The sequence below is a fragment of the Amphibalanus amphitrite genome, unplaced genomic scaffold (assembly GCF_019059575.1).
Source record: "Amphibalanus amphitrite isolate SeventyFive unplaced genomic scaffold, NRLGWU_Aamphi_draft 000096F_arrow, whole genome shotgun sequence".
In the NCBI taxonomy this organism is placed as follows: domain Eukaryota; kingdom Metazoa; phylum Arthropoda; class Thecostraca; order Balanomorpha; family Balanidae; genus Amphibalanus; species Amphibalanus amphitrite.
The window spans coordinates 722,178-733,847 of NW_024881591.1; the positions used below are offsets into that span (position 1 = coordinate 722,178).

The 11,670-nt window shown below is 47.8% G+C and overlaps 1 protein-coding gene across 1 annotated transcript; it reads left to right on the forward strand.

Moving 5' to 3' along the window:
• Positions 1-857: 857 nt before the first annotated feature.
• On the forward strand, positions 858-6,823 carry LOC122380357 (techylectin-5A-like). The gene is made up of 2 exons (XM_043363444.1): positions 858-892; positions 5,667-6,823. The coding sequence occupies exons 1-2, from the start codon at positions 868-870 to the stop codon at positions 6,821-6,823; spliced, it is 1,182 nt and encodes a 393-aa protein (XP_043219379.1). The 5' UTR covers positions 858-867.
• The last annotated feature ends 4,847 nt before the right edge of the window (positions 6,824-11,670 follow it).

An 11,670-nucleotide genomic window follows, 5' to 3' on the forward strand; every position in this document is an offset into this window, starting at 1 on the left:
CTCTCGACTTCTTCATGTGGGGCTACTTGAAGGCACGGGTGTACCAGAACAAGCCACGCAGTTCACGTGAACTCAAGACAGCGATCATGTCTGAAGTGAGACAGATTCCAGCTCAGATGATCGACGACGCAGTGACACACCTGGAGACCGTGCGACTTCCAATGGTGCTGCGGCGCAAGGGTAGTCACATCGAGCACCTCCTGTGAGGAGAGACGACTTCGGTGGAGTGACAAATGTGACATGGCTAGTTTTGCCATTTCGTCAGGAGAACAGTGGTGTGCATATCGAGTGTGTCGGATGACTAATATACGAGTTATTGACAATTTACTGGGTAAACTTTTCTGTGGGACGCATGGTAGTTATAGTTAATGGTAGGACCCGGTTGGACCCGTCTTTTCCAGGAAATTTCCAGGAACCGGTCTGGTTCTTTGGACCGGATCCTCGGGTCCACATTTTGCCACCTCCATTTCGGAGATAGGGGGGTCTGGAGAGCCCCCCCCCCCCCAGTCACTCACGCTAAGGAAAATGCCCCAGTCATGCGCGGGTTAAGTACTTAGTGGTGAAAAGCAGACTTTATGGTTTTATAAGCGGGGGTTCCCCTGTGGACTGTAATTGCATGTATGTAGGTTATTTTTCATTTTAAGGCGTTAATGTCAGTCGTTACTAATAACCATGCAGTGTAGCCCACATGCACCTTGCAATTATTCTACCATTGGCTTGTGTGCCGAGGAGCCACTGCGTCATGGGGAGCTGGTCACACGCAACGCAGTGCACACAGGATGTGTTCCCGTCTCGCGGGGCGACGGCGCGCGCCTGGGGCACGCTGTGCACCCCTCGCCGCGGCCGGCCGAGTGGTGCCACACCGCCATGGCGCGTCCCCGGGCGGAGCACGGTAAGTGAGCCTGTGGAAAGGCCGCCGCCCCACACTGGAACTCGCATGCGGGTTGCGAGTTTGCGGGTTTTGAGTTTGCGGGCATAATACGAATTCACAGAGTGATTAGACCGTTCCCTTATAGTAACTTCATGAATGCAGTGAAGCCGGTAGGTACACCTTCAGAAACTTACATATAGTCGCAACACCAGCGCAACGAACCAAAATTCGACTTCAACGAAAAACCCGCAAACCTCGCAGAACTCGCAGACCTCGCTGCGAGGAAAATCGAAAATTGACTCAAATTGAACTTTTGGAATGCGATGCAAGGTCGCTCGCAAGCTGATAACATGCAGACTTGCTTGTTAGATGGTAGTGTGGGTCACTCAGCTTAGATTATATTATTTGATTTTGAAGAAACCGCAAAACCCAAAAACTCGCAACCCGCATGCGAGGTCCAGTGTGGGGCGGCCTGAACGGTATATATTAGCCGTTTTCACGACGAACTATGCGGCGAATGCACCTGATTTGACCAAATCTGCACCTAATTTCTTTTACAGAAATATCTTCATTTTTTGATTTTATTTCAGTGTTTTACCCTCGCCACAGGCCATTTTGCGTCCTTCGACGGCACAAGGGGGGGTTGGTACGACCCCCCTCGCGTTTGGCCCCTGATCGAGCTAGAGTTTCTCGGAAAAAACGAGCGTGCTGCCCGTCACGAGAGGAAGCCGATGATACCCAATTTTAAGGTCCTAGGTCCTCGGGTGACCTTTCAGGTCAGGTCAATGACCCGAAAACCGGGAAAATCGGAACCTGTTAGAAAGTCGCAAAATGTGAATGCTATGTGGTTTTCCGGGGTGCTGATCACGAATATCGTGTTAGTTTTGATCAGAGATGATGTCTTTAAGTATTTAGACCAGGTCGGGTCAGGTCAGGTCAGGTCAACCGGTAGGGGTTGTGACGGGTATTCGTAATAGGGTAGACCGGGGCAAGTCGCCCCGCCGAGGTAAAACGCCTCACCGATGTTTCTCGGAACTGGCAAGGTTCTGGGGAAACATCCTCTCTTCTATAAAACGTGCACTATACGATCATTATATGAGCAGACTGGAAAGAAATTGTGATGACGCTTTAGGGAGATATAGCCAAAAATGTGTTTTTGGAGTGATTTTTATGTTTTGTTGTCAGATTATGCATCATGGCGTTCTTTTATCGTCCACATCAGGTTAACGACTTTTATGTATTTTGAACGACTATTGTCTAACGCTTATAATGCCGGGTTGGTTCGTGTTAAATTATGTCTTCCTGGAGTGCAAGGCGTTGTTCTCTGACCGAACTACGTGATGGGGTAAAACGCCCCAGTAGGTCGCGGGGCAAAAAGCCCCATGGGGCGTTTTACCTCATGTGTTGTTTGGACTACCCACTTCCTAATGTTCGGTAGCTGGCGAAAGGCATGTTTCTGTGCATTTATATGTACTTTTCTCAGCAACTGGATGGCAAAGGAAGTATTTTGTTAACATTTGCATCGCAATAATTTATTATTTGGCCTTCTGAGGCAGGTGAAAAAACTGCTCATACAATAGTGTCGTAGCTGAACACCTGATAGGATGGAAGGTGCTAACTTCAGTGCCGTGCCTCCCAAGGTCTAACGGACCTCTCATATAAGATTTAGTCAACTAGCATGTTTAATCTTTAATCTAGAATATGGGGCTTCTTGCCCCAGGCCATGGGGCGTTTTGCCCTGGGGTTGGGGCAAAACGCCCTATTTGCAGTTGCTTCACAAATCACTTCCTAGCTGGGAGTCCGATCATAAGTGAATGAATTTGAGGGGTGTAATTTAAAGTAAAATGTCCAAAGAACGCATTGAGCACAAATTTGGCCTTCCAGGTGATGTGGGACAAAAGTTATGTAGCAAAATAAATTATCTGGGGCGTCTTGCCCCAGGCTACCCTACGTGTCAACCGCCTCTGACAGCTTCGTAACATGTTATGAAGGCACCAAAACTACTTCGTAAATGTTCAAATGGTTGCTAAATTCGAATTCAGCTCCAAAAACTAGCCTAGAAACATGTAAAACTCGAAAAAGTGAACCGAGGTCACCCGAGGTCACCAAAGGTCAATGACCTGACCTGACCTTCAGGTGACCTTGACACCCACCGTTATGTATGGGAGCAACATCAAATCACATGTTTGAACGTTTGAAACCACTAAAAGCTTGCAAACGCGCGGCTAATGCGAGCCGGCATACGCCGAATCGCGATTCTGGCCAAACATGGTCTCGGAAAAGAGGTCACAGGTCAAAGGTCATTTGGGTCAGGGTCATGAAATTTTCAGGGTAGGTGTAAAATTGATCAATGCGAGGGTACTGAAAGTTTCGTTGCGATCGACCGCTTTTCACGCGAGTTATTCGCGAAAAATCTTAGGTGGGGGGGGGGGGGGGTTGCATCAGCCATCAACCCCCTGTGCCGGCGAGGGTTAATCGATGATGCTCTCTGATAATAAGTAGGCATATAAGCAATTTGTGCAACCCTAGCTGACAGCTGCTAAGAGACACACTGAACCTGATTTGACCAAATCTGCACCTAATCTGTACCAGATGTGCACCAAATGTGTACCAGATGGTCGTCGTGAAAACGGCTAATGGCGAGCTGCTATCGCGGCCCTGGCCTGTCATTGCTGACGGTACAGTCGACACAGACGAGTTGCTATACCACAGCCCTGGCCAGCGGGCCACTCTAAGCGCCGCGTACTCTGGTCGGATCGGTTGGGTATCAGTACGGCAAACACACATTTTGCACCATATTATTTATGTAGGTATAGGACTAGGTGGTGGTTCGTGTGGTTCGGCATAGTGCATGCATTAAAGGGACCCTCCCACCTTAACATTAGATTTGAGTTGAGATAGCCAAAATGGGGTCCCTGGCTCACAATTACCGGTTTCGGCACTCACAACATCGAGAAATGCCTTAAATCGGAAATATTGAATTTCAAAATTGCAGCATTTTGATTCAGAGGGGCTAATGCATAGGAATACCCCTCTGAATGTGTGACGTCAGCGCAGATATCTAACGATTTTTAAATGTTTGACTAAAACGTTTGGTAGCACGCGGTGGTATATGCTGCTTTGCGCGCAACAAATGCCGCACTTTCAAATAAAGTCGCTTGGAACAGCGTTAGATCCCAAAAAGTAAACAAAAGTAAAAGTCTAATATCTTAAAAACCGGTGAATATTTTTCGATGAAATTTGGTAGATATTGGTTTCCGCTCTTTCTGAACCGAGCGACATCACTTTCATGCCAATTCATTAACTTTTTTGAAGGTGGGAGGGTCCCTTTAACTGGATCGCCGCGTTTAGTGAATCCAGATAACAGGTTTTGGACGCGGCGTACTCAGCGCAGGGGGACACTCAACAAATAAAGTTTTCAATGTTGGAAACTCTTCAGATACCGCTCCATTATAACTATGTTGTCATGTTATCAACCCGCGCCCCGCTGGAGGGGGGGGGGGCAGAATCTGCCCCCCTCCCGTTTTTCGCCAATAACTTCTAAACGCGTTACGCCAGCGACGTCAAACTTTCAGTACCTTCTCAAGCATCAATTTGACACGTTTCCTGAAACTTTGAGCGAAATCCGTTGGAATGTTTTTGAGAAAATGACGTTTTAGTGACGTCACGGTCGTTATTTTCGCCTCAAAAACGGCAAAATTTCATACGCCACTAACATCTTCATTTTTAAAGGAATCAAGACGTAACAAAAAAGTTTATACGTGATTCAACTTTGCCTATCAAATGGCTGTCTCGGTTTTTTGAAAATTTTGGATTTTGACCCAATTTTTTTCTCTAAAAAAACTGACTGTTTTGGGTAAATAATTATAAAATCCACAATTTTGAGTGTATCGAAGAAACCGGAATATATGTCAGAGAAGTGGTCTATGTGCACCTATATACCAATTTTTGAAGAATCGGTTCAAAAATGTGAGAGTTATTCAAAGTTTTATGACGTCACGACACACAAAATTTTTGAAAAATGATTTTTTTGAAGTTCTAGATCTCGTACGGAAACAACAATAGCATCATTCGATTCGCCGTGAAAAACTGCATCGGATAGACACCTTTTTAGGCCTTAACAACCAACAATTTGACCTCACTTGGCCTGACCTTGACCTGACCTCGACCTGAAATTCATCCAGAGGTGGTCCATATCACTTATTGAGAATTCTATATTTTGTTTTTGGTGACCTGACCTGACCTGACCTGACCTGACCTTGACCTTGACCTTTGAATGATATTGTATGCAGCGAATATTGTCTTGGTAGCCTAAGAACACGTTTTGGGCAATTAGTCTCAGTCCATTCTTCGGCAACTACGGTGCAAGGCCGATACTGTAAAAACTTGCTTTTTGTACCCTTGACCTGCCTAGACCTCTTACCTACTTAAGCAAAAAAATTGGCTCTTAAATTGGCTTAAATTGGCTTAAGATCAGCCTTGTTGAGAGCTTTCGATTGCCGTTTTCCCCGTCTTTCTACGACCATCGGTTCGGAAGTTAGACCGGGGGGGGGGCAGAATCTGTCCCTCCGCAGGGCGCGTATGGCTGAATAGTCCAGCGGAGCGCGGGTTAAAAACGATATTTTCTAACGCATTTTTTAAGCTGCGAACTCGGTAAAATTTGGGTCTCAGATCTATAACAATGTTGTTATAGATCAATGTCGTTATGATTATGTGCAACATAATCATAACAACATTGATTAACAATGTTGTTATGATTATCTATAACAATGTTGTTTCCGTGCTATAATTTCAGGCGTCAGCCGTGTGAAGCACGTGAAGCGTGTGCTGCTTCTGCTGCTAGCAGCGGGGCAGTGGGTGGTGCCGGCTGCTGGTGGTGGCCTGACGCCGGCCGACGTCACAGCCAGATGGGCGCAGCGGCTGCACTTTTGGCGGCTGACGGACGTGGCCTGGCCGCTGGATGAGGCTGCCGTCTACCTGGCGCCGGCCGCTGCTGACGACTGTCACTGCCGTAACCTGTGTCTGGCCGACGATCGCTGCGTCGCCGTCGACTATCGCCTGACCGACACCGGGCCGCTCTGCCGCCTGGCCAGTCGTCGCGGCAACGCGACCGGTGCACCGGCCGATGGCAGCGCCGTCTTCACCGCCGTCCGCGCCGGGCTGGCCGCGTTCGGCGAGCACTGCCTCTGGGACGGGGAGTGCGGCTGGGACGTGGTGGCCGGCCGCTGTCTGGCCGGCGTGTGCGCCTGCTCCGGGGACCGCCTGGGCGACCAGTGCGTGGTGTCCGACTGCCACCAGCTGCTGGCCTCTCCGGCCGGCGTGGCGCCCAGCGGCGAGTACTGGGTGCAGCTGGCGCCCGGCGAGTCGCCGCTGGCGCTCTTCTGCGACATGGAGACGGACGGCGGCGGCTGGACCGTGTTCCAGCGGCGACAGAACGACACCGAGCAGCTCGACTTTTACCGCGACTGGCAGCAGTACCGCGACGGATTCGGCAACGTCACCGGCCAGTTCTGGCTGGGCAACGAGCTGCTGCACCGGCTGACGGCGCGCCGACCTCAGCAGCTGCGCATCGACCTTTTCAGCTTCGAGGACGAGCACCGGTTCGCCCAGTACCAGTCGGTGACGCTGGCCGGAGAGGACGACTTCTATCGGATTCAAGTGAGCACCTACAGCGGCAACGCTGGCGGCTCATTCGGATCGTGCAGCGGACAGCAGTTCAGCACGAAGGACGCCGATCACGACACCTACAGCGGCTCGTGCGCCAATATGTACCGCGGCGGCTGGTGGTACAGCTCGTGTCACGGCTCCAACCTCAACGGCCTCTACCTGTGGGGTCCGACCGAGCTGTACGCCCGCGGAGTGGTGTTCTCCGGCTGGCTGGGCTACTACTACTCGCTCAAACACACCGAAATGAAAATTCGGCCCACAGACGTCAGCACCAGCACCATGTAGACTAGACTAGACATGTGGACTAGATTAGAAGCTAGACTAGACATGTAGACTAGACTACTATGGACGTCAAACCCCTTGAGACCCCACTTTTTTGCGATAATTTTTAAATGCGTGAACTCTCGCTGACGATATTCTGGCAATGTGTGTTACAGAACCTGCCGAAATTTTTATTACTAAGGTATTTTGACGCCAAACGATTATGAAAGGTACTTCTCATTCACTCGTAACGCTAAGGTCAATTCAGGCCCGGGCAGAGGCTTGTGTTCGGCCGTACTCGAGCCCCGCCACCAGCGCCATCTGCTCTTAATGTCATCTACCAGCGCCTGCTACCGCTACCAGCTACCGCCCACCATCAAGCCTGGATGGAGCGCGAGACGCGAGTGGCCGGTCGCCGGGCAAGGAGCGCCGGAGGGGTAGGGCGGAGCTCAGCGCTGACGTCATTACGTGGCCCCGCCCCATGAGCGCGTAGCCTCTACCCAAACAGCAGATTCGTTCCGTGAAATTTAACATTACGAGTGAATGAGAAGTACCTTTCATAATTGTTTGGCGTCAAAATACCTTTGTAATAAAAGTTTCGGCAGGTTCTGAAACACACATTGCCAGAATGTCGTCAACGAGAGTTAACACATTTAAAAATTATCGCAAAAAGTGGGGTCTCAAGGGGTTTGACGTCCATAGTAGTAGACTGGACACGTAGACTAGACAGTATACACGTCGCACAGAGACCCGACACGAATATGCACTCAGCGGAGATTCACATCTGTACGGCTAAATGATAGACAATAGCCGTCTTCACGACAGCCACCTGTTACACATTTGGTATAGATTAGGAGCAGATTTGGTGCAGATTCGGTCAAATTAGTTCCGGCGTGTTCCTTAAAAGTTATGACTGGGGGCTCTACAGAGCCCCCCTCCCGTTTTTCGGCAATATCTTCTAAACCGTTTGACGGATCAAGACGAAACTTGCGGTACCCTCCGCGGCATCAATTTGACATCTTGTGGTAAAATTTCAACTTTCTAGCTATCATAGTTTGGCCGGAAATGACGTCAGAATGACGTCATGTCGGCCGATTTTGATGCAAATTATTAAATTACGGTTAACGCTCTCAAGAGCTTAGTGTTAAAGCTAGATCCAATTTCTTTGCATCAGTGGACTACCAATACACCTAGCTATCAAACTGCTGTCTCGAATTTTCAAAATTTTGAAAATTTTGAAAATATGTTTTTATAATTACAATTTTTTTTTCAAAAAGTTTTCAATTTTTCGCAAAAAAGGAATATATGTGATAGAACCCACACTGATGAACTACTGTAGCAAGTTTTAGCCCAATATCTTTAAAATAGCCAAGTTATTTGCATTATTGTCAAAATTTTACAATTATACCTATATTTTTCAAAACCATTTTTCAGTACGTTTTTTGACATCCTACAGTAATGTTAATGGCATCATCGTGTTCCTGAGCGAGCTCAAACTGCATCTGATAGACACCTTTTTTGTTTGAAAAAATTTCATTTTCAAAATTTGACCTTTTCTGACCTGAAAGTGACCTGACTTCCGGTAAATTCAGCTGAAAATGACCTCAAATGACACAGACGACATTGTTTTCTAATTCACGAGTAGTAAAATGGTCCATAAAACATGCGTCACGTGACTGATGCATGATGTACAATTTTCGTGACCTATGATGACCTGGCCTTGACCTGAAAAAAAAATTGAAGTAAAAGTTTGGTACCCTCAGGGTATATAAGGCATATATCAAGGAGTGCGTAAACCAAAAATGAGCCTGGTCAGACTTGTCAGCCGGCGGTCAGAGCCTAAATTGTGAACAAGCAAAAATACCGATAATTTTTACTTTGACCTGACCTGTGACGTCATCGGTGACCTCGAGGTCAATGAAAATAGGATTTGCTCTACAGTTTTTCCAGGGCTATTAGACACCGTTTGAATTTTGACGATCAGTCCAGAAGTTACGGAGATAGGAGGGGGGGGGGGCTCTGAAGAGCCCCCTCAGTCACTCCCGTTATGGAAAATACCCCAGTCATGCGCGGGTTTCCAGTTGGGGTTGCACAGCAGCTTATATGCCTCATTTTTCAAATTATAAGACATTATTTTCTATTTAAACACTGAAATAGCTTCATGCCGAAGATATTTGTCGCAAAAAAGTTTTGGTGTAGATTTGGTGCAAATTAGGAGCATCACCAGATAGCCCGTCGTGAAAACGGCCTTACATTTTCAACAGCATGCCTATTTACACTTGTAAGTTGTAATGCTCGAATGTGTCATAGCAAGATCACAAGAATGATTCGACATCGACCAAAATAAATGTGATGGTGTGATGAAACATATTAGAAGCGGTACGTTAAAAAAATGTATAAGAGCTAGATATTGATTGTCATGAAAATGTCACTTTTCAAAATGAACGCTACCTGTGTGATCAAGGGGGCTGGGATAGCGACTGGATAAATTCTCTTATCAGTGCGCTTAGTGTAAGACTTCGACACCTGTGACAACTGTGATTACTCAGCGGGTAATAATGAGCCTGGGCTAGCATACGCACAATAGCGACGCGTATGCTAGCTATGCATTATTATTTTATATTATTATATTAAATTATATTGCGGATGCCACTGTTTGGCTTAATTTGTACCATTACTGGCAGTTCAGTACCGGGAAACAGTAACTTTTTCGTTATATGCATCAACCGGATGTAGATTTACCATGATAGACTGCTTGACTGGGGCCGCTGTATTTCACCCCGCTAGATTTTATGCATCATGCTGCTTTCCCACATCCGGAATTACGTTAAACGTGGAAGACGTAAGTTTTGTAGCGCATGCTTTGAAATATACACAAAATAACTGCAAATCATTTACGGATTGTTTCACCCGTATCCGCGAAAGGCTATGTCTCATGCAAATTTTGCTTAGCTTCTACACATGGTAATTAGGTATGGCCCTTGTTCAGCTTACTCGTAAGCGCGGGCAGGAGTTAATAGCCGTTTTCACGACGGCCATCTGGTACACATTTGGTGCACATCTGGTGCAGATTAGGTGCAGATTTGGTCAAATCAGGTTCAGTGTGCCTCTTAGTAGCTATCAGCTAGGGTTGTATTAATTGCTTATATGCCTGCTTTGTCATATTATCAGAGTGCATAATCGATTAAAACACTGAAATAAATTCAAAAAATGAAGATAATTGCTGTAAAAAAGATTAGGTGCAGATCTGGTCAAATCAGGTGCACTCGCCGGATAGCCCGTCGTGAAAACGGCTAATATGTACTTTATAATCGATAATCGATTAACGATAATATGTACTATATAATCGATAATATGTACTAAAATATCAGACTTAAAGTGTTCCCAGCCCCGCCCCTATTCGTGCCATTCCATTACCCTTAATCGTATTTGTCGGAAATGGCGCTTTGTGACAAATGTGGCGCATTGCGGCAAACGTGGCGCATTTTCACCCGGTGATTGACCATGCATCTTTGCACCAAATTGCACCCATATCGGACTATATTTGACAAAACTGTGCGATTTGCGGCAAAAATGACGCCCTGTGACCAATGTGACGCATTGCGGCAAACGCGGTGCATTTGTATACTCGTATCACAAACTGTTTCCATTGAACGAAAATCAACACGTTCTCTCGCCACTTTTCATTCAAATTAATAACTTGCCGATCCGCCAATGCGAGGCACCCGCCGCCGATCGGCATGCATTTCGTCCACAAAGTTTGTCGACCCAGGCTCTCAATGAAGATCTACGAACCGATCAAAATTTCATTGGCGATCTTCCAGCGCGCCCCACGCGCGAACCGTGCACCCCAGCGAGTCGGAACCTAGAAAAGGCGCTGACCCGCTCTGTCACCTATAAGGTGTGCAAATTTCAGCCCCCTACGATATACCGTCTGCCCTGTAGGCCGGCTAAATTGAACCCACTACACGGCGTGGCGGACAGACAAACAAACAAACAGATGGATCCTGTTCAAATAGTAGTGACCTGACCTTAGGTCCTGGGGTGACCTGACCTTAGGTGACCTGGGGTCAAAATTTTGACACACGATGCGAAATTGAGGTATCATAAGCTATACCAAGTTTCACGGCGGTGCGCGCCTCGGTTTTCTTTACACGCGTAAAATAAGCTGGCAGGTGTGGCCAAAAACACCACACACACTCTCCCCCCCCCCGGCCCCCACACACACACTCCGGCGAAGGCTGATCCTGAAATATCATATTTGGTCTTCGCGGCCCTCCATGTGGTCCCCAGTAACTTCAGACTCGTGGTTACGCGCCTGGCACTGGGCATTCAGTTGCCGCACGATTAGGCGCTGGTTGTCACGCGACAGAAGGGGATAGACGTCTGAGAACCAGCTAGGTCGCGGCAGGAAGACTTCCGCCAGCCGGGTAGCGCAGAACGTCATCGCGAAGTGCGGAGCTAAAGACGGGCTTATCCACAAGGAAACTGGCAAGGAGGCTGATTGCCAACAGTCATCCAGTCTCCAAGTCAACAATCCATCGGGACCGAAGGTTGCTTCTAAAGCTGAAGCCCACCAAGCCACGTCTCCAGCCGAAAACTTCTGCTGAACATGTCCAGAGCCATCTTTCAACAGGTCGGCGCCCCGGCTCATCGAGCTAGAACGACGCGGGACTGGTGCAAATCGAACTTCCCAACATTCTGGGAGAAGGGCAAATGACCGGGGAATAGTCCCTACCTGTCGCCGAGAGAAAATCTTAGGGCGATCGTCCGGTAAGAGGTGAACAAAATGGCGCCAGGATAATCTGAAGGCACGCTGACCAGGAACGTTCGATCTGTCTGGTCCTAGACCAGTCCATAGAAGCTGGACA

Excerpts from the sequence above, each read along its gene's own strand:
- LOC122380357 (XM_043363444.1), top strand. The coding sequence starts at position 868 with ATGGCGCGTCCCCGGGCGGAGCACG. Across the intron at positions 893-5,666 it reads GCGTCCCCGGGCGGAGCACG|GCGTCAGCCGTGTGAAGCAC; the intron begins GTAAGTGAGCCT and ends CTATAATTTCAG.